Below are 24,070 nucleotides of genomic sequence, written 5' to 3' on the forward strand. Positions count from 1 at the left end.
CTTTTCACCACCTTCACACCAACTTTTCCTGGCGTGAGAATCTTGTCAGAAACTCGCCATTCAAGAGGCGCGATAGGCCTCGATAACCTAATCGTAGCTACTAGAATTGCACGAGTTTCAGAACCTGCCGATAAGTAGCTTATTGACACTCACTGTGCAATTTTTTTTGAGCGCTGAAATTTTTGCAGATTCATTATTTTATCAGGGATATAGAGAGAAAAAAGGGGGAGCACAGGTTGAAGAATTTGGGGTATCTAGAGTATCTAAATAGATATTTGTGGGTGTGCTTGAAAGATATATTAAATCACTTACACGGCCTTGTGTAAATGCTCTCACAGCAAGGTTTACTTGTCTTAGTGTTCTCTTGGTCGGTTGCCTTCTTCTTTTCAGGACTTGGTTTTCTTTCTGGATATCTTCAATAGTCCTCGGCTTACAATGTGGATGTCTCCCTCGGAGTGAACAGATTGAAAAACAGTGGTTTAGAGGGGAATACAGACAGTGCTGATCAAGTCCAATTTTTTAGCTCTAAATGCATATATATATATATATATAAAGGCAGTAATTACTGCCAGCACTCACACGGGCTAGTGTGAGTACAATCCTAGGGGAAGGTATCTTTTTATCCAAATCTGGTCTTTACACGTAGTGATCTATAGGTGTAATAAGGGTCCAGTATTTAGTGATATATATAAATCAAATAATACTCACACGGCCTTGTGTGAGTAAATACACATCAAGGTATCTTTATCTTGAAAGTCTCCTTTTCTTCTTTTCAGGTTTGTAAGCTTCTTCCTGGTTTTCTCTGGTGGTCTTCAACTTTCAGTGTGGTAATCCTCCTCGGTGTGAACAAATTGGAAAACAATTGTTAGTGGGGAAATATCAACATAATTCTGTGATAACCCACTAGAAAAGCCCAAGCAGATACGTAAAAGCAGCAAAAATGCTGCAGGCACTCACACGGGCAAGTGTGAGTGCAATCCTAGGGGAAGGTATCTTTTTTTCTGTTGGTGTCTTTAAGTCTGGTGCCCTGTGAGGGTGATAATGATCTGATATGTATAGATCTATAAAAATAAAAATAGAAATAAAAATGATACTCACACGGCCTTGTGTGAGTAAATGCACATCAGGGTATCTTTAACTTCTTTGTGATACTGATAGTGTTAATCTCCAAAACTACAGCAAAATTTATAAAAAAACATATATAAAAACAATGAAAAAGATGCATAAAAAGAAACATAAAAAGAAAAGTTCAACAACAGATGACATTGCCTAAAGTAGAATGGGGATTGGCTGACATCAATATAAATATCTGCCACGAACCTTAACCCCAAACTACGGAGCCTGAGGAAGACCAAAAGTCGAAACGCGTTGCTCTCACCACTAGGCAATTTTGACCCAGCACAGCCACCGTCAAGGAGTGGATCTGAGAGGAGGCAGCACTATATCCGGACGCGGAGCAAGTTAGCTGCGCTCCAGGAGACCCACGAGCAATTTCCTTTAGACGGCTGGCTTTTTCTTTTTATGTTTCTTTTTATGCATCTTTCTCATTGTTTTTATATATGTTTTTTTATAAATTTTGCTGTAGTCCACGAAAATCGTGACAGTGTTCAATTTCACATCTACACCAAGGAGGGGTCATCTACCTACACTGGCACTTGGAGATTAACACTATCAGTATCACAAAGAAGTTAAAGATACCCTGATGTGCATTTACTCACACAAGGCCGTGTGAGTATCATTTTTATTTCTATTTTTATTTTTATAGATCTATACATATCAGATCATTATCACCCTCACAGGGCACCAGACTTAAAGACACCAACAGAAAAAAAGATACCTTCCCCTAGGATTGCACTCACACTTGCCCGTGTGAGTGCCTGCAGCATTTTTGCTGCTTTTACGTATCTGCTTGGGCTTTTCTAGTGGGTTATCACAGAATTATGTTGATGTTTCCCCACTAACAATTGTTTTCCAATTTGTTCACACCGAGGGGGATTACCACACTGAAAGTTGAAGACCACCAGAGAAAACCAGGAAGAAGCTTACAAACCTGAAAAGAAGAAAAGGAGACTTTCAAGATAAAGATACCTTGATGTGTATTTACTCACACAAGGCCGTGTGAGTATTATTTGATTTATATATATCACTAAATACTGGACCCTTATTACACCTATAGATGACTACGTGTAAAGACCAGATTTGGATAAAAAGATACCTTCCCCTAGGATTGTACTCACACTAGCCCGTGTGAGTGCTGGCAGTAATTACTGCCTTTATATATATATATATATATATATATATATGCATTTAGAGATAAAAAATTGGACTTGATCAGCACTGTCTGTATTCCCCTCTAAACCACTGTTTTTCAATCTGTTCACTCCGAGGGAGACATCCACATTGTAAGCCGAGGACTATTGAAGATATCCAGAAAGAAAACCAAGTCCTGAAAAGAAGAAGGCAACCGACCAAGAGAACACTAAGACAAGTAAACCTTGCTGTGAGAGCATTTACACAAGGCCGTGTAAGTGATTTAATATATCTTTCAAGCACACCCACAAATATCTATTTAGATACTCTAGATACCCCAAATTCTTCAACCTGTGCTCCCCCTTTTTTCTCTCTATATCCCTGTACAAATAAGGATCCTGGATAAGGATCCTATTGGGGTCTGAGCCATAGGACAAGAAGACGAACCAAAGGGGACCTTTGTCTATAAGGTTGTAAAGTTCATTGTCACATTGCCCCTGTTCTTAAGAACTCAATCAGGGAGCGCCCGGGTTTTTCTCTGTTTCATTATTTTCTCACCCACTTATCGACACTTACAGAATCGGAGTAGGCATTTTAGGCGATAAGTGCTCGATACGTGGCTTATGAACGCTTAATGCATAGGCCCATAGTGTTTTTTTAATGAAGTGTGGAACTGCAACAGTAGAGATGTACTGTACTGTACAAGGTTATTAGACAAAGACATGTGTACGTTTATCTTCTCCTCCAAACACCTGCAGTCACTGCATTGTACCATTAAGAGTATCATAAGCAAAGATATTCAGTGCGCCACCTGTCGGACACACACTGAACTGCAACATCACAAATAATAATTCTGTCTGACCACAAACAAGGTCCGTGCGGCTAAGTTGCGGCTAAGTTGCGGCTAACTGCGTCCAGATGCAGAGCGATGCCACAGATGAGGTGCACACTATTTAGGGCCAATTACACATAAATTGTCATCCATATGTAACTCACTGCTAGAGCTGCTTCTCTGAGTAGCAGAGGTTGTGGGTTCTGACCCTGTTGGGCCTGATAGTACCCCCTTCCTCATGAGGTTTCTATCAGGTGCTTTAGGACCTGACTTGTCAAGATAGGCCGTGTAGAAATCTTTTAGGCGGTGTGGGGTGTGAGTCATTTATGTGCAAATATACTTTGCATAAGCATTAGTATATCTCCCAGGTGTGCTCCTTTCTCTCCACATGTTATTTGGAGGTTGGTTTCAGTGGATATATATAGCACTTGTGACTCTTCTGAAGTAGATCTCCCTCACTCTCCAGCAAAACCGATTTTTCAAGGTCTGTTGGATCGAATTTCCCAACATTCACATTTGGCAGAAGTTAGGAAATTTCTGTAGATTGAAAATTATGGCAAATTCAGTCCAATGTGTCCAAACTGTTCACCATCCAATCCGCTGTTGGATGAGTATGGATCAGATTTGCACAAGTTTGCCCAGTGGGATACTTACCCCCCTTAGGTGCTAGGGGCACCTACAGAGGTAAGTATCTAAAGGACCAGGGGATCCCTGTATCTGAAATGAACATGGCTTATGTCCAAAGACTCTTGCTTCCCACCTAGAGTAGACACAACTGCACCTTTAATATGACCTCATTCATATGCTAGCACTAGCTATACACATAGGCTACTGTTAGCACATATCCCCATTATGAGGAAATTCTACATATCCACATTATGAAACCCTATTCTAATGAACTGAACTACAGGAACTATTTATGTTAGTTAGCTTACTGAATATGGGGTTAGCTTAGGGAAAATAACTCCCATTCTTGTTGTGGTTAAAAAAGTAAAATTTTCACTGATTTAACGCTGTTTAGCGAATCTTTATCAAAGTCTGCTGAATTAAAGAGAGCTAAGGACAGTGATGTGTTTTATAGGTTAGATCCACCTGAATAACACATTTTGTAATACATGTTTTAAAAGAGAAATCATACAAGTACTGTATAAGTATTTTAAAATATATATATTTTCAACTTTTAATATTTCCATGGTAAACAAAAGCTTTACCATATTTAATGTGATGGCTATTTGGCGATCATCAAAACTGTTTTCATTGTTCCTTTATTTGCAAAGTAATTATGATGTCATTGTTAATAAACAGATCCAAATACAGGGTAGGTAGCTTATATGCTTGAATTCAGTGTTCTCAGAGAAAAGCAACAGATTCATTTTCCACAAGATACAAATAAGTTAATCTGTTTAAAGGAGCAATTCATGCAATATCCTACATGTGTTTTTTTTTATCAGTTCTGTAGTACTAGAAACTAGATATTTCTTACTACCTTTTTAAAACCAAATTATTCAACTCTTAATGTCATTTTGAATGAACTTTGATATACTGAGCATCCTTTAATTTCTATAGCAGGTTGTAACACACCTTCCCCAGCAGTGCAAGATATTTGTAAAACTTTCCTGCTTGGGATCATTTGTTGCCAATATTCCCAGCAGTTTAAGCTACAAACTGTAGCAATAGATATTATTACCTTAGTTATATAAGAATACATTGTAGCTGCTGAGTTACAATGACTGAAGGATTGATTTGAAACTGAAAGGCAGCCATTTAGTGAACCCTGGGAAGCAGGATTTTGCCTAACGATCACGGGAGAATGAATCGATCGGCAGCTTACATTAGGTAATTCAATTTTAATACAGGTAAACAAAGGCTGCATATATTAAAACAATTTTTTTAAGCTGCTTGGATTGCCTCTTTTAAAGTGACTGAATCTTTACATTGATACTTTTTTGGACCAGCTATAATTGGTCTTCCCCTTTACAGTTTTTTCTCTTTTTAACTTTAACTGCATTGTCTCCTAATTCAGAGAAAAGTGAGTCTGACTCACAGAAGCAATATCTTGGAGTTAGGGTACGGATGCCCATAAGAGAAATGCTCAGGAAAACACAAATGGAAAAGAAGACCTCACCCATGATCTCCCAGGTATGTTAGGTGCTGCAATGACCCCTCTTGCATACATCCTGAATATTAGTTTATGTAGTGTTTAAGTTCTGTTTTAACTTCAGAATCAAAAGGGGCCATAACTGGGCAGTACTACAATTTCTTTCCATGTCCGAGGTAGATCCCAAGATTTCCAGCTGTACATCTTTTTTTAATTTTTTTATTAATTTGTTCTCTTGTGTTTAAGGATTTAGAAGAACCAAGGATAATATCCAAGGATTTCACAGGTCAGTAAAAGCACATTAACAGCCACAAAACGGCCCATTCACGTGTTATTCAGTTTGTTCGTAACAGCTAGAATACGGCAATAATATCAGCCCTCCATTATTTTGCCTAGGGTGGCGAATGGGCCAGTTTGAATATCTATATGGTGTTTGCTGTTTAGAAAACCGAATCAAAGACAATACTAGTTGTGGAGGCCTCCACAAAGCTCTTATTCATGAGCAGATATCTTCAATCTGCATCATGCCTTGTCCCATGATGACCCACCCTCAATGTTTATTGAGCGTCTCGTTCCTCAGTTGACAGAATATTTTTCTCAGTGTATTTCTAATGGTTTTAGCTACTTTCTTCTTAACTGGAGCCATGCTCGTGCATCATATCTCCACTGTAGACTGTCATGGTTTCTAAGGGTGCAGCCCTTATGTAGGGCATGTAGCCGTCACATACCACGGGTACTGGGGGTCACGTTGTAAAGCAAACCTATCAAATTATTTGTTTTAGCACTTGCCTTTCACTAATTTTGACATTACATATTTAGCTACATTTTTTTCCCCAACATGACATCATTCGTTTCATCAGGAACACGTGTTTTTTGCCCTTATAAAGTAATGGGTACCTCCCATTTGAAAAAGCTTAGTACAACATGTTATGTCATCAGTTATGGCACACTATAGCAACATTAACCCCATATACAACAAGTCCTTTAAGGCAGCGGTGTGCAAACTGGGGGGTGCACCCCCTAGGGGGATGCGCAATTTATTTTGGGGGGTGTGGGCGCTTGCAGAGCCCCGCGCTCTTCCCCAAGGCATTCAAATTAAATGCCGGGGGGGTCGCGTGAGGCCTGTGCAACTCACTTACCGGGGTTCAGATGCATTGGTGTGCCACATCACCATGGCAACGCTGTGTCAAGTGATGCCGCGGTGCCATGCGGAGTGACGTCACATGGTGGTCTCCATGGTAACGGTGTCACATGACCCCGCGGCGTCAGATGATGCCGCCGAGCGAGGTGAGGAGGGCGCGAGGGTGAGGAGGAGCAGGCAGGGGGGCACAGCTCCAAATGTTTGCACTCCCCTGCTTCAAGGGCTTCTCCCTTTCATGCATATAATGGCAGTCGGTGGTGGAGTGAGGAAGTTTAAGAATAGGTCCCCTTAAAAAAAAGACGAAGAAAATAAAAATAAGAAATACACTTTAATATGAACTGAATTTTTAGGGCTTCAATCAGGATTAAGGATGGGACAAGGATAGAAGATAAACATCAGTGGACTAGGCCAACTGAGTATTTTTTATTTTATTGCTTTTTTTTTTGGAGGGGGTTATAAAATGCAAAGAAAACAAAACATATTTTTGGGGCCAATAGGTTACTTTTTGGGGGACTTTTGATGGATTACCTTGTAGATTAGTTCCAGGGGGTCCTTGATTCGGAAGACCAAGGACGACCTCATTGTGTATAGTCCCCATTTACTTTAGATGGGCTTCATAAAGACTTTCATTTTAGCATTTATTTATCATATCTCATTTACCATGACCCTTGTCCGGGCCATTATCTAAGGCAGCAACTCTCTTCTTCTCATATATTGGTATTACCTACCTGTCTGCAGAATTCCTTTGCATGTCTAGCTTTTGTGCCACTAGCCTGCACCATTTTCCAATTTTTCTGATAGAGTTGTGAGTGCAACTAATTGGTGGCTTTTTCCTGCCTACTGTACTCCCTTTCTGTGGAGAGGTCTCTAGGTTTGGAATTCTTTCTACTGTATATATGTGTAACAAAAGGCCTGGGCCTCTGCTTGTAGAGAGCTTGGAGGGTGCGGGGTGCAGCACCTCCACCCGTGGGGATCCCAGCGTAGGCGGGATGGCTCCTCACGGGAACATATACAGCAAATAACCACAACACACAGCATTGATAAGCAAAACAATTTAACAACAGGTCCCTCCTGATACACATACAACAAAACAATAGGAACAGTATACACCGACTGTGATATACCCAAATACACACATACCCTTCCCTTGGGCACCTCAGCAGAGCTAGGTGTCGAGCAAGGCAACACCGAATGTATGTGAGGGCAATGCTACACTCCCTGGTGTATGTGGTGGTGCACGTGGGTTCTTTCCTGGTTACAACAGTGTAGCCAGGGAATCCGCCATAGATAGCAGGAGCCACAACCCTGATCCCACGTAGCGGGTCCTCCCAACAATATTCCCTTCACTCCTTACTTCCGGTAGCCATGCAGTATTTTTCCTTAACCTGGGGAATCCTCCTTAGCGATTCGTCCTGCTCCGTAGCTCCGCAGGTAATCAGCTACCAGGAATGTCCCTGATGTATGGCCCTCCCTACAGTACTCAGCTAGGGTGGCTCAGGGCCTACAGGGTTCTCTGGCCTAGTCCTGGGCAGCTTGACTGGCCTCCTGGACATGGACACAACCTTCTCCTCCGTGTTTTCTGACAGTTCTGACATGCGTTCTCCAGAGGATATCCTGTTACTCCAGGGAATATCCTCTCTCTAGTCCTTTGGGGAGTGCCAACATGGCTGCCGCTATACCTCCTCTATAGAGTCAGAGGAACTGCATCAGCTTCCCCTAGATGTGCAGAGGACTACCCTGCTACATATGGAAAATAGTTTAAACCGTCCTCTATGGTATAGATTATGTCAGATATATACTGTAGTATATTCATCAATATTTTCCTGGCATCTTTATTACTACAGTACATACAGACACTATATTTGCAAAAGGGGAAAAAATGTGAACCCTTTTCTTGCACTTCTTTCCCTTTTGCTAATTCATGTAGTCATGCTGTATGAGCTTTCTTTCAATTGCCACAAACAAAATGCATTGTTAATTGTTTTGAGTAAGGTGATCTAAACTAAAAGAAAATAGCGGTAGGCAGTAGACTTTTCTCTATGCCAAAGCTGGTAGTCGGAGTATATTTGCTCCTATTTAATATACACTTAATAATGCATTATCTTCCATTTTAGTGAATGGAAGATAATGCAATCATAACTTTGTGTAATGTCATCTTTACAAGGCTTGCTTGTCAAAACATCATCTTTATAATCCCTTGTTATTGATGGCTAATGTTCTCCTTTATTTCCCTAGAAAAGAAAATTCATCCTAATGCAGAAAAAAGTCAGAGAAAGGTAGGAATTACGCATATACAAATTGGGGCATATTACTAAGAAGTGCTATGCCATGAGGCACTTTCTGGAAGACCTTTTATAGCTCATTTACGTGAATAAGCTGTCTTCCAGCACCAGAAAGTATGTTATGGCATAGGTTCTCCCAGTAAATGTGGGACATTGTGTTTGAAAGTAATGTTTATTTTACTATCCAAATTTTTTTTTCTTTAGAGCTTGAAATCTGCAGGTCAAAAAATTAAAAAGGTGGGAAATCTGGACGTAGTCTTTGAAATATTCAACGATGAACTAACCCAAATTCCTGAGAGTTCTTTGACTGTAAATACAGTGCAACCTTATCTGCATCCTGGGCTGCCATACTTTATGGAAGACAAGGCATCCCCGGACACCTTTGTGAAAAGGAACCAAAAGCCTAACACAGAAAAGCCTCATCCTTACTTTAACAATAGTCACTACTTGTCTCCTGTACAAGCTCCCTACACATCTTTATCCACTGATCTATCTGCATTGAACTCATTGGAGACGCATAGTTCTAGCAAGAGAGATGATGGTTATTGTTGCAACTTGAAGAGTACTTTTGCTGGTGACTATGCCTCTTGGTCAACTATTCCAACCTCTACTTTGGAAAGTCCACTTCTCCAGTCTTGTAAGGGTTTTCCTGAAGAACCTCATATGCACCTCAGCTGTTTTGCTAAATCAAAGGTAGCCACCCACAAGGCCACGAGGCAGAATGCTCAAGTCCTCTCCTTCTTCCAGTTTCAAATAATGAGTGAAGAAGAAAATCTTCATAAATCTTTCCCAGCTGAAAAGTTAATGGAGTTGGATGAAAATGGGTATGTGTTTAAAGAAGTTATCTTTTGAATTTGCAACACAACTGAAAGCATAGTTTCCACTTTCCGAGAATGGAACCAGTGATTCTTTAACATAAAATCTTGCTGTATGTATGTATGTATATATGTGTACAGTATGAATACACGTGTGTGTGTATGTATGTATACATGTGTGTATGTATGCGTATACTGTATGTATACACATAGGTATACACATATGTATGTATACACTCATGTGTTTACATACAGTACATATGTATACATACACTTGTATAAATACATATATACAGGGCTCGACAGATCCGCTCGCCCATTGCGAGTTGATTTTTGCAGGTGACGTGGCTGGTGGCAGAAAAGGAGGTCTGAAGATAGCTGGCCGCGGGAGAAGAGAACCACCATGTCAGCGGAGCAGGCAGCAGAAGCGTTACATGGCGGGAGCGGAGGCAGCAGCAGCAGCAAAAGGAAAACATTGACACCATGTAAAAGACAGGAGAACAGCAAGGTAGAAGCTGCACTGTCTCAGTGCCAGACACCGGAAGTCAGTAAAGACTTCCGGGTCTGACCACTGGGGCGTGCTCCTCCCCGGTTGTTCTCCTGTCTTTCACATGGTGTCAATGCTCTTCTCCTCCTCCAGCTGCTTCCGCTGCCCCCTGTCTGACGCCTCTGCTGCATCGCCAGCTTAGAGGGTGGTATGGGAAACAAGAATGAGTCACGCTACTTGGCAATTTTGTAGCTTTGTTTTTATTCAGTAATCCAATACGGACAATTTCCCTGGGCTTTCTGGAAATGTTTATAATTAAACGGTGGTTAGCATCTGTTAAATTAAAAAATGTACAGTGCGATTAAAAAAATTTTTTTGGGAGGGGGCTAGTCCCTTTGTCTGGCGAGTAGAAATTTTTAGAATTTGTCCAGCCCTTTATGTGTGTGTATATATATATATATATATATAGAGATATATATATATATATACACACACACACACACACACATATACACACACACACACACACACACACAACATGGGCCATGGGCGAGTGCATTTTGGCCCCTGTCGAGTGCTTACCTTCGGCGGGGTCCGGCGGCATGGTGTGGCGATCTTCGTCTTCTGCCCTGCAAATTGTACTCTTACCCCTGCAGGTCCTGGGGACACTGAATGTCTCTTGCCCTCAGATGTTACCGAAATGGGGCAATAATTCCAAAACAAAATAGCAAATCTCAAGCAAGAGATGTCTTTGGGGCTAATTCAATAAAGTGCGATTGTGTCAATTCTGCACGGGGACTTCCATTGACTTAATGGGTATTTTACCACTATCACACTTTATTGAATATGGAGTTATGTGTCTCACTATATGAAATGGAAAGGTGACAGATAAGATCTGATAAAATATTATAAGAACTACTTGCATCCTAATTGTGGCTCCTATATATGTCACTTAACCAGACTTTCTGCCACCAGGTTTCTGCATGATGCTGTCATTGAGGGTAAGAGGGCTCGGGTCTATGTACTTGCAAAGAGATTTGCAGCTTTTAACAAAATCAACATAAAGGACAATAAGAAACAGGTAAGAACATCCATTATCTCAACCAGCCAAATTATGTTTTTGCAATAATAAGTAGAGATGGGCGAATCAGCCAAAATCTGTTTCCCGGATTTTTGCAGATGTAATCCTCAAAATCCATTTTGCAGTGTAAAATCCGTAAACGGATTTGGTCAGTTTCAATCCGCGCGGATTGATCAAAATCCGCCATTGGATACAATCCGTTGACGGATTTGTAGAATCCAATCCGCAGATTCAGCAACACGTTGAAGGATTCGGAACAATCCGCCAATGGATTGCTGAATCTGCAGATTGGATTTTATAAATCTGTCAATGGGTTGAGAATCCGCGGAGTGTATTGGTAATAATAATAAAAAATCCGCAAATCGCCATTTTTGAGATTGATCTGTGGACCAAAGTAACTGGCCAATTCACTGCGGCTCCAAATCCGCCAAAAAAATGTGCTCATCTCTATTAAAAAGTGACTAAAGTATGTTCAGTGTACAGAATAATACTACTAGAGATGTACACACACACACACACACACACACACACACGTGACAAAAACCCTCCACAGTAAAGCATATAGGAAATGGAAATATTACTGTATGTTCATTTGCATGTCTTAGACAGGTCTGCAACCCTGTCTTTCACCATTATTGCCCAGCACACAGCACTTCCACTGCAGCAAGGGATTCTGGGAAATGACATGCAAATGAGCACACAGTGCCACCTTTTGTATTCAAGCTCATATTACACGAGCAACCCTTAAGCCAATGCATGCTGCTTTAAACACAGCTTTTAAGCATAGGCTGGGGTGAGATGCACAGCCAGTAAACCCACTTACAGACATGTTTCAACGTTGATGGGTATCATCAGTGTGAGGTTGGTTGTGCTGGCTATGCTGGTTTGAGACTAAGAGTAGGTATTCACCACACTTATTAAGGTTATGGTGGGTAAAAAAAGTGACAAAAACCCTCCACAGTAAAGCATATAGCAAATGGAAATATTATAGAAACCCAGTCTGAAACCAGCATAGCCAGCACAACCAACCTCACACTGATGATACACATCAAGGTTGAAACATGTCTGTGAGTGGGTTTACAGGCTGTGCATCTCACCCCAGCCTATGCTTAATATATATATATACAGTGTTTGACAAATCACCCAAAAATCTACTCGCCCAACCAAAAAATCTACTCGCCACCTAGTCCCGCCCCCAACCCCGCCCCTAGTCCCGCCCCCAACCCCGCCCCTAGTCCCGCTTTAAAATAAAATATATAAATAAAATACATTTAATAAATTCCTAGTCAGAACATTAGTTTTTGACATAAATGTATTTGAGAGAGAGAGAGAGAACACGAGAGAGAGAGAGAACACGAGAGAGAGAGAGAGAGAGAGAGAGAGAGAGAACACGAGAGAGAGAGAGAGAGAGAGAGAGAGAACACGAGAGAGAGAGAGAGAGAGAGAGAGAACACGAGAGAGAGAGAGAGAGAACACGAGAGAGAGAGAGAGAGAGAGAGGGAGAACACGAGAGAGAGAGAACACGAGAGAGAGAACAGGAGAGAGAGAGAGAGAACACGAGAGAGAGAGAGAGAGAACACGAGAGAGAACACGAGAGAGAGAGAGAGAACACGAGAGAGAGAGAGAACACGAGAGAGAGAGAGAGAGAGAGAGAGAGAGAGAACACGAGAGAGAGAGAGAGAGAGAACACGAGAGAGAGAGAGAGAGAGAACACGAGAGAGAGAGAGAACACGAGACAGAGAGAGAGAGAGAGAGAACACGAGAGAGAGAGAGAACACGAGAGAGAGAGAGAACACGAGAGAGAGAGAGAGAGAGAGAACACGAGAGAGAGAGAACACGAGAGAGAGAGAGAGAACACGAGAGAGAGAGAACACGAGAGAGAGAGAGAGAGAGAACACGAGAGAGAGAGAGAACACGAGAGAGAGAGAGAGAGAACATGAGAGAGAGAGAGAGAACACGAGAGAGAGAGAGAACACGAGAGAGAGAGAGAGAGAGAACACGAGAGAGAGAGAGAGAACACGAGAGAGAGAGAGAGAGAACACGAGAGAGAGAGAGGGAACACGAGAGAGAGAGAGAGAACACGAGAGAGAGAGAACACGAGAGAGAGAGAGAGAACACAAGAGAGAGAGAGAGAGAACACAAGAGAGAGAGAGAGAGAACAAAAGAGAGAGAGAGAGAACACGAGAGAGAGAGAGAGAACACGAGAGAGAGAGAGAGAGAGAACACGAGAGAGAGAGAGAGAGAACACGAGAGAGAGAGAGAGAGAGAGAACACGAGACAGAGAGAGAGAGAACACGAGAGAGAGAGAGAGAACACGAGAGAGAGAGAACACGAGAGAGAGAGAGAGAGAGAGAGAGAACACGAGAGAGAGAGAGAGAACATGAGAGAGAGAGAGAGAACACGAGAGAGAGAGAGGGAACACGAGAGAGAGAGAGAACACGAGAGAGAGAGAACACGAGAGAGAGAGAGAACACAAGAGAGAGAGAGAGAGAGAACACAAGAGAGAGAGAGAACACAAGAGAGAGAGAGAGAGAGAGAACACGAGAGAGAGAGAGAGAGAACACGAGAGAGAGAGAGAGAACACAAGAGAGAGAGAGAGAGAACACGAGAGAGAGAGAGAGAGAACACGAGAGAGAGAGAGAGAACACGAGAGAGAGAGAGAGAGAACACGAGAGAGAGAGAGAGAACACGAGAGAGAGAGACAGAGAACACGAGAGAGAGAGAGAGAACACGAGAGAGAGAGAACACGAGAGAGAGAGAGAGAGAGAGAGAACACGAGAGAGAGAGAGAGAACACGAGAGAGAGAGAGAGAACACGAGAGAGAGAGAGAGAACACGAGAGAGAGAGAGAGAGAGAGAACACGAGAGAGAGAGAGAGAACACGAGAGAGAGAGAGAGAGAGAGAGAACACGAGAGAGAGAGAGAGAACACGAGAGAGAGAGAGAAAGAGAACACGAGAGAGAGAGAGAAAGAGAACATGAGAGAGAGAGAGAGAGAACACGAGAGAGAGAGAGAGAGAACACGAGAGAGAGAACACGAGAGAGAACACGAGAGAGAACACGAACAGGGGGAGACACACACAGAGGGTGGGTGATACACAGAGAGAGAGGGGGGGTGACTGACGGGGGGAGGGGTGACTGACGGGGGGAGGGGTGACTGACGGGGGTGACTGACGGGGGGGGGGGGGTGGCTGACATGTGTGCTGCTTGGGCCAATATTTACTATATTGTATATGATTGTCGAACACTGTATGTATATATATATATATATATATATATATATATATATATATATATATATATATAAAAAAATATATATATATACACATACACATATACATATACACACATACACATACACACACACACACACATATACATACACACATCATTTTTTAACACTTGCTAGGTTCAAAATACCATTTTGGATATATATTATTTATTTTAATATATTTTTTAAGGAGAGTTGTTTTTTTAGTTCCCTTTCTTTCCATGTTGGTACCCAAAGTTTGTCAATATTACAGATGAGCTGGTAGGTATGGTACTCCAGGACTGTAAATAAAATAGTGCTTGTACTCTCTAATTGTAAATAAAATAGTAGTGGTACTTCGGGTTTGAAAATACAGTATTAGTGTTACCGTGAGCTTGTAAACAAAATGGTAGCTGTATTCTGGGTCTATAAATAAAATAGAAGTGGTACTGTGGGTTTATAAATAAAATTAAAAAGTACTTGTGCTCCAGGTTTTTAAATCAATCATGGGTTTTCCCCACACAGGCAGCTTCCTTGAGTGACAGGGAAGGAGGTGGGGCTAGATCTGTGTTCTGCCCAATCCTGTGTTCAGACCTTGTACCATTCGCTTATTGTACTTAAGGGAGTTGCAACCCAAAATTCATTACTGTTTCTCTACCGTGAGAGAGACAAGGTATCATACAGGACTGCTGTGCAGTGGCAGCGCTTGGTCCTCTTCCCTTAGGGGGAGAGTGAGTGATCACATTTTCCCCTGGTCCTGCTAGAGGGCTAGGGAAGAGCAGGGACTGCTGCGGGGGGCCCTTGACCAATAGTGAAGGTCCAGGGACCATCCTAAGTTTGGAGACTGGAACAGTGACTGTATTGGGCAGGGACTGCCTTGATACTGTGAGTGTACAGAAGAATAAAACCAGTTCCAGTTGAAAATACCTTCTTCCTGGTATGTGATATTACTGGGGGGAGAGGTAACCGTTTCTACTGTAGGAGATTGTCTCCATACATCTGGAGCTTACGGCAGATGGAGGCGCTGTGTACCATGGAGTTAATGTCGGTTATATACCCCAGATGCCTGTCCTGCAGTCCCCACAACCATCGGCGGACAACACAGCATTCTGTGAGCCAACAGGTAGCATGCACCATATACCTGGTAACAGGAGAATCTCCCATCTGGTGGGGGAAACACCGTTAAATTTGGAGGCACTGCTGAGATCAGCAACAGTCAAAGGCTGAGCTGGTGCATTGGAGCTGAGAGGAGAGAGGCCATGAGATGTCCACAAGCCGCCAGACCCGATCCGGAAGTGACGTCACACGCCGCATCCACGAGGAGGAGTGAGGCAGGAGCTTCTGTTCCCCGGGATCAGTGGATTACAGCTCTTACCTGGTAGGATAGATGCCGACGTGAGGGGTGGTGAGCCTGCTAGGCGCTTGATTCCTCAGTCACACTTATGTGTGTATCAGACCATTTTTAGTGCAAAATTTATATTTTAACCATAAAACATTGTTACTTAGCTTGTCTGTGCTATGGTATTCTTCCTTGTCTTTCCCATGGGGATCCTGTCCTATTGTGTATCCTGCTGAGCTGTATTCCACCTACTTTGGGAGTGCCAACCTAAGACAATACTGCCTCACGTTCCACCTGCTGGGAAGAGATTAATATCCCCCAGGGCTACGCGTTTCGAGAGTATCTCTCGCTTCGTCAGGTCCTGTCGGCAGTGTGGAGGTGGGATGACTAAATACCTGATGTTCAGGTGTTTCACAATCACAATCCATCCTTAATTAATTTGGATTAACAGTCAAAATAAAGGTCTCTTAACATCTATTGCTATTAGTAACGAGTGCAATTCACATCAAATAAATACAACATCTAATTAATACATCCCTTAAAACCTTTAAAAACATTTAAAAGATTTAATTTCATTGGCATTAAATAATGAAACACCTGAACATCAGGTATTTAGCCAGCCCACCTCCACACTGCCGACAGGACCTAACGAAGCGAGAGATACTCGCGAAACGCGTAGCCCTGTGTCGGCATAGTTGCTCTGTTTTGATCACTGAAGGCCACCGTATTTCCTGAGGGAGAAGCTCTGTCATAGGCCCTGCGACCGGAAGCAGCAACAGGGGGGATCCCTGCACGCGCTGACGCAAGGGATACGGACGCCAGAAGTGTTTTATTTACATGTAAGTCTTGCATACTTACTTGTTGTTTAATAAATTTACCTCTATTCATACAATCGTGTTTTCGCCCCTATTTGGCGCTGTATCAGAGGGAAGGAACCATTCTTATCTCCCCCCTACCATCCCTGGGTACTATTCATGAAGTGGATCTTCGAAGAGAACAACTCCAAAGAAACCCTGATGAGATTGGCTCACACTTGCCCGTGTGAGTAAGATCTGGCATCAGCCTTTTTTTGATATATTCCAACACCCTTTCCCTGTGTATTTATATGTGCTACACCTAGTGGGTTAATATTCACACAGTGTTTATCCCTTTTTTCTTATCTGTATACGCTCACCATCACTACAAGAAGATCGATTTACATGGATAGAGTGGAATTTTTCTCAGAAAGACACCCAAAAAGAGTATTTTCAGACACAGTGCCGGATAGTACCGGTGCTTTAGTATGTAAGCCAGACCCTCAGCATTACTATTAGATAGTAAATACGTTCTCTATGTTGGGAGGAACCAGGGTAATTTCTAATGCAGTAATATGATTGTTGCTTCATATAATACTGTAGTGTATTGTGTTTTACAGAAAATGTGTATGTATCACCTCTGCCGGTATGCTGTGACAACTGTATATCATGTGAGCATACTACTATTATTCAGCACTGTTATTTTGTTCTGATCCAGGTTCCTAGATGAGGGATGGTACACCAAATTTTGGTTCCAAGTCGGGACCATTGGATTCCACCAGATGGAGAATGTAGCCATGCCTGGTGTGGCTACTAATCTACCCTCAGTAGCATGCAAGTCCTGGTAAGAGCAGGCAGTGCCAGTACCAATCATGGGTTTTCCCCACACAAGCAGCTTCCTTGAGTGACAGGGGAGGAGGTGGGGCTATGTCTGTGTTCTGCCCAATTCTGGGTTGAGACCTAATACCTTCGCCCTACTGTACTTAAGGGAGTTGCAACCCCAAATTCATTTGTGTGATTCTACTGTGAGAGAGACATGGTATCACACAGGACTGCTGGGCACTGGCAGGGCCTGGTCCTCTTCCCTAAGGGGGAGAGTGAGTGATCACATTTCCCCTGGTCCTACTAGAGGGCTAGGGAAGAGCAGGAACTGCTGCGGGGGCCCTTAACCTGTAGTGAAGGTCCAGGGACCATCCTAAGTTGGGAGACCGGAACAGTGACTGTATTGGGCAGGGACTGCCTTGATACTGTGAGTGTACAGAAGAATAAAACTGGTTCCACTTGAATATACCTCCTGCCTGTGTGATCTTACTGGGGGGAGAGGTAACCGTTTTTACCGAAGGAGATTGCCTCCATACATCTGGAGCTTACGGCAGATGGAGGCACTGTGTACCATAGAGTTAATGTCGGTATTTACCCCAGAAGCCTATCCTGCAGTCCCCACAACCATCGGCGGACAACTCAGCATTCTGTGAGCCAACAGGTAGCATGCACCATACACCTGGTAACAGGGGAATCTCCCATTGGGTGGGGGAAACACAGTTACATAACTATTTCCAAAATAATGTTGAAAGAGCATTGCCTCAATGTTTAATACATTTATAATTGTTTTAAATCAGGCATAGTGCTACTTGTTTTTAAGTCATTTTTCCACCATTCATAACATCTAATACTTCAATCACTCGCACTAACTGATTTTTATCCTGTTTATAGAAGTTATATGTACTAGAGATAGCCAAACCAGGTGTGGGAAAACAGAACCTTACATTCCAAAACAAAATACAAAACCCTTAAGATTTTTAGAACCAAAACCTCAAAAACGAACACTCGTTCTAGTGCCCATCTCCATGTGTTTTTCGTCATCTCTTTATATCATTACTATACAGTGGCGACCAACTTTATTCGAAGTTGGCTAGTTCCGCGAATTTCGGAATATCCCGGTGATGTGCGGTTTAGTATCGTTTTCTCCCGGAGTATATTGCGTTATTTCGCGCCCGTGATTTAAGCATTTTTTCCCCGCTGGCTGCAATACTGCAATTCCGTGTAAAAACGCATGGGGGCGTTTGCGAGCTGTTGTCTCTGAAGTCTAATACCTTCGCGGTTCAACCTACAGTACACAGTCTGTGCGTGCGCGCGCAGTAATAGTAAAATTGCATATTTAATGTTATTTTAAAGTACAGTACTGTACTGTACATGCTCGGACCCTGTTGGGGTGAAGTGAGGGGGTTCCTAACATCTGGGGGAAAATGAATTTTAATTCTATGGTGAGTACTGTCTTGTTGCCGTATTATTTTGGTGGGGCTGGCTGGGTACTTCTTTAGGGGGCTGACCATTACTGTACATTAAAACTTTTCTTTTTGTTTTTTCTCAGAAAACGGCTACTGGGGGGATTTCGATGGATAATATTGTACTGTATGCTGATGTTTTCCGGCCGTACAGTATACTGTGTAATAAACCCGAATAAATAAAACTATGCATTTATTCTAAATGTTCAGTATCGTGTCATTATTTGTCTTCCACAGTATACTGTACAGTGGCATACAGTGCCTAACATCTATGGGCAAAAAGAATTTTGTTCCTAGGTGCCCTAGAACAGAAGTTCCCACGCCAATTGTCCGTGAACTTGACCGTGGCCCTAAGTAGTTCCCACGCCACATGCGCGAATATAATGTAAAATAACCCGTTCTGTGGGTCTGAGCGGGTTGAAATTTACCTGGTCCTCATGCGGGAGGACCCTTGCCATAGTGGCAAAATATCAGCCTTCCAAGACCCCCGGAACCGGAGGTACAAAAAGACAGTTTAAAAGCACATTATCAAAGTGGCTTTTTTTCTGCCATGCAAGTCAATGGCAGAAACCTGAAATTTAACATCACCCTGACTCCGTTCTGTTGCCACGAGAGGGTCGCAATTTGCCATGCAATCCTGCCGCAACTAGGACTACATGGTCACCGAATATGAGCCCTCTAGGTCGAACAGAACCGAAGTTGTGGGTTCCAGATTTCTGCTCATTCTGACTTAGCCGGTTCAAAGCTTTCTCCGCCATTGCGCTCAATGGTAGGACCCTCCTCGCTGGCGTGACCCTTTCTCGTCGCCATTACTGCTCGGACCCTGTTGGGGTCAAGTGAGGGGGTTCCTAACATCTAGGGGCAAAATTAATTTTATTTCTAGGCGCCCTAGAACAGAAGTTCCCACGCCAATTGACCTAGTTCCCACGCCAATTGCCGTAGTTCCTACGCCAATTGCGCGACCAGCCAGTTAAAAAACAGTGCAGCAAGCCTCTACAGTACATTTGTTACACTGGCAAAGGTGCAAATGGAAACAATGTGAGGCATTTCAACATGGTCTTTTATTGGTGGAGTCAGTACAAAAACATTTATTTACAAATACTGTACAATGTTGAAACATTTAAAGTGCACAGCAATTCTAACCATCCATACACAATAATACATTCTGCAGCCTTTATTAAATTCTTCTGCCTGCCACAAAACATTTTTGGTGCATGGGGCACAGGGAGTTAAAGTGACTTGCTTTTTATGTACTGTATTTGGGGGTTGTCTTTGGGGGTTTATTCATCAAATTATTATGATGAACTGCCTTTTGAAATATCACTGCTGTTAACTATTTCAGCAACACACCTCCAGAGTTTTTAATCCCTCCCTAGCCAAGCATATTGCCATTGTGTTCTTAATCCGCCCATAGCCGAGCTACAAACACAGTACGCCTGCGTCTAATCACACCATCCCCCTCCCGCAACCCTTAGAGGCCTGTTGTTTGAACGGTAATGCTGTGGAAAAAACCCTGTCGAATTTGAAATGTAAATCTGATGTGCACAGCACTGTGAGAATTGTGAGTACACTGAGACAGTATTTCATCAGGGTGTGAAAATATTTGTCAGTCACTATGGTTTACAGTCACATGTTTTTAATACAATACAGTACATTCTTTAATACCTTTAAAATAAAAATATATAAATCCTGTATATACTGTAAGTCCATAGTGGCAAAATATCAGCCTTCCAAGACCCCCGAAACCGGAGGTACAAAAAGACAGTTTAAAAGCACATTACCAAAGTGGCTTTTTTTCTGCCATGCAAGTCAATGGCAGAAACCTAAACTTTAACATCACCCTGACTCCGTTCTGTTGCCATTACTGCTCGGACCCTGTTGGGGTCAAGTGAGGGGGTTCCTAACATCTAGGGGCAAAATGAATTTTATTTCTAGGCGCCCTAGAACAGAAGTTCCCATGCCAATTGACCTAGTTACCACGCCAATTGCCGTAGTTCCTACGCCAATTGCGCGACCAGCCAGTTAAAAAACAGTGCAGCAAGCCTCTACAGTACATTTGTTACACTGACAAAGGAGCAAATGGAAACCAAAGGTTTTCCAAAGCATTACCGTTCAAACAACAGGCCTCTAAGGGTTAGAAGCAGGCATGCTGAGTGTTTGTAGCTCGGCTATGGGCGGATTAAGAACACAATGGCAATATGCAGCAGATCAACGACCCAGTGGAGAGAGGGGGATGGTACTGTAGGCTAGGGTGACTTAGCCGATTGACGCTTGGCTAGGGAGGGATTAAAAACTCTGGAGGTGTGTGGCTGAAATAGTTAACAGCAGTGTAATTTCAAAAGGCAGTTCATCATAATAATTTGATGAATAAACCCCCAAAGACAAGGATACAGGATTTATATATTTTTATTTTAAAGGTATTAAAGAATGTACTGTATTGTATTAAAAACATGTGACTGTAAACCATAGTGACTGACAAATATTTTCACACCCTGATGAAATACTGTCTCAGTGTACTCACAATTCTCACAGTGCTGTGCACATCAGATTTTCTTTTCAAATTCGACAGGGTTTTTTCCACAGCATTACCGTTCAAACAACAGGCCTCTAAGGGTTGCGGGAGGGGGATGGTGTGATTAGACGCAGGCGTACTGTGTTTGTAGCTCGGCTATGGGCGGATTAAGAACACAATGGCAATATGCTTGGCTAGGGAGGGATTAAAAACTCTGGAGGTGTGTTGCTGAAATAGTTAACAGCAGTGATATTTCAAAAGGCAGTTCATCATAATAATTTGATGAATAAACCCCCAAAGACAACCCCCAAATACAGTACATAAAAAGCAAGTCACTTTAACTCCCTGTGCCCCATGCACCAAAAATGTTTTGTGGCAGGCAGAAGAATTTAATAAAGGCTGCAGAATGTATTATTGTGTATGGATGGTTAGAATTGCTGTGCACTTTAAATGTTTCGACATTGTACAGTATTTGTAAATAAATGTTTTTGTACTGACTCCACCAATAAAAGACCATGTTGAAATGCCTCACATTGTTTCCATTTTCTCCTTTGCTAGTGTAACAAATGCACTGTAGAGGCTTGCTGCACTGTTTTTTAACTGGCTGGTCGCGCAATTGGCGTAGGAACTACGGCAATTGGCGTGGGAACTAGGTCAATTTGCATGGGTACTTCTGTTCTAGGGCGCCTAGAAATAAAATTTTGCCCCTAGATGTTAGGAACCCCCTCACTTGACCCAAACAGGGTCCGAGCAGTAATGGCGGTGAGAAATGGTCACGCCGGCGAGGAGGGTCCTACCATTGAGCGCAATGGCGGAGAAAGCTTTGAACCGGCTAAGTCAGAATGAGCAGAAACCTGGAACCCACAACTTCGGTTCTGTTCGACCTAGAGGGCTCATATTCGGTGACCATGTAGTCCTAGTTGCAGCAGGATTGCATGGCAAATTGCGACCCTCTCGTGGCAACAGAACGGAGTCAGGGTGATGTTAAAGTTCAGGTTTCTGCCATTGACTTGCATGGCAGAAAAAAAGCCACTTTGGTAATGTGCTTTTAAACTGTCTTTTTGTACCTCCGGTTCCGGGGGTCTTGGAAGGCTGATATTTTGCCACTATGGCAAGGGTCCTCCCGCATGAGGACCAGGTAAATTTCAACCCGCTCAGACCCACAGAACGGGTTATTTTACATTATATTCGCGCAATTGGCGTAGGACTTACTTAGGGCCGCGGTCAAGTTCACGGGCAATTGGCGTGGGAACTTCTGTTCTAGGGCACCTAGGAACAAAATTCTTTTTGCCCATAGATGTTAGGCACTGTATACCACTGTACAGTATACTGTGGAAGACAAATAATGACACAATACTGAACATTTAGAATAACTGCGTCGTTTTATTTATTCGGGTTTATTACACAGTATACTGTATGGCCGGAAAACATCAGCATACAGTACAATATTATCCATCGAAATCCCCCCATTAGCCGTTTTCTTTTCTGAGAAAAAACAAAAAGAAAAGTTTTAATGTACAGTACAGTAATGGTCAGCCCCCTAAAGTAGTACCCAGCTAGCCCCACCAAAATAATACGGCAACAAGACAGTACTCACCATTGAATTTCCCATTCAGCTTGCACCGGCGCCGGTCCACTGCCAGTCCAGCTTTCTTCATTATCCACGTCGATAGTTGGCAGCAGGACTAGTCCACCTGTAGTCAGCAGGTGAGGCTGGAAATCGCTTAGGTACATGCAAGCTTCATCAAAACTGCACGCCAAATCCAGCTCAGCCTCAGGCTCAGGGTTGTCACTGACAGTGGGACCGTCATTGGAAGCCGGTGCTGGTGCTGGTGCTGGTGCATTGCTTGGCAGCGACTGTCGCTTCTTAGTTGGTTTTAACACGACCCTTTGCCTTTTGCCGCCTCCATGATCATAGATAGATACCGGAAAAAATCCGGTGACACACACCAATACCCTCCAACGAAGTGGGGCTCAATACGTGAAAACAGGGGTCACTACATAACCTTTTCCTTATTGCACGCTCCCACGTATGAGGAGTTGGCGAAAATTTGTAAAAGTCATACTTTTCGATAAAATACTGGTAAATTTGAGCAACTGTTGCCATCTTATCATCTGTTGCATTAATCTCGGCCCATATCAAATATGCGTAACTTCTGTCAGGTTTATGGGAAGCAGGCTGCACTTGAACACTCATGGCGGGTGGGTCTCTGGAGAATACTGTAACTGAAACTGGTCTTTGTCTTTCTTTAATATGAAAAGCTAAATTGATACATTTTTGCAACCTCTTCCTTCAGTCTCAAGGCCAAGGCCAAGTTACAATAGCACACTGTGGTATGGTATCTTTTTTTAAACGAAACACCTGCAAGTCGACACATTACTGATTCGGCGCATTACAATTCATGAATTTATGCCATCTGGCGGACACGCGAAGCATTGCAGCCTATTAAAATCCGAACCATTATCAATAAACACATCAACCGCGCGTCAGCCGGGCATGACCCTGGCTGTGAGCCCGGCATGCTCCGGGTGAACAGCGTGGCATTCCAGGAACATGCCAGATACAAGCCGGTGATTACTTCGAATAAAAGCTACCGGAGCAGTAAGTTTTTCAGTTACATTATTATTCCTTAAATCATAGCTTTCTAGTTGTATTTATGATCTTCTACTTATTTTAAGCGAACGGATACAAATATCTATAAGCAAAAAATAGGAGAAAGAAATCTTTACTTTAGATATTTGTATCCATTTATATATATTGACTTTTTTTTTACTGAAAATTACATATCGTACCAAAATATGAAATGTGTATATATATATATATATATGCAGAAGAGTGACCTAAGCGCAAATAAGACAGGGAAGAGAAGAAACACAAAAAAGAATCATAGGGCAGTATATCTGGT

At 42.6% G+C, this 24,070-nt stretch overlaps 1 protein-coding gene and 1 long non-coding RNA gene across 7 annotated transcripts in view; one reads left to right on the forward strand and one right to left on the reverse strand.

Annotated features, from left to right (window-relative positions):
* Window positions 1-24,070, forward strand: part of LOC142497074 (uncharacterized) — a 57,222-nt gene that overhangs the window by 10,241 nt on the left and 22,911 nt on the right. For all 6 annotated transcript variants that reach the window (XM_075604382.1, XM_075604384.1, XM_075604379.1 and 3 more), the window contains 5 exons: window positions 5,106-5,221; window positions 5,427-5,466; window positions 8,557-8,597; window positions 8,808-9,427; window positions 10,881-10,986. In XM_075604382.1, the coding sequence (XP_075460497.1) occupies window positions 5,106-5,221; window positions 5,427-5,466; window positions 8,557-8,597; window positions 8,808-9,427; window positions 10,881-10,986 (923 nt within the window). The remainder of the gene's footprint in view (window positions 1-5,105; window positions 5,222-5,426; window positions 5,467-8,556; window positions 8,598-8,807; window positions 9,428-10,880; window positions 10,987-24,070) is intronic.
* The window catches only part of LOC142497075 (uncharacterized), a 74,326-nt gene that overhangs the window by 3,296 nt on the left and 46,960 nt on the right, over window positions 1-24,070 (reverse strand). The window lies entirely within an intron of this gene.

Source organism: Ascaphus truei, chromosome 6, assembly GCF_040206685.1.
Source record: "Ascaphus truei isolate aAscTru1 chromosome 6, aAscTru1.hap1, whole genome shotgun sequence".
Lineage (NCBI taxonomy): Eukaryota > Metazoa > Chordata > Amphibia > Anura > Ascaphidae > Ascaphus > Ascaphus truei.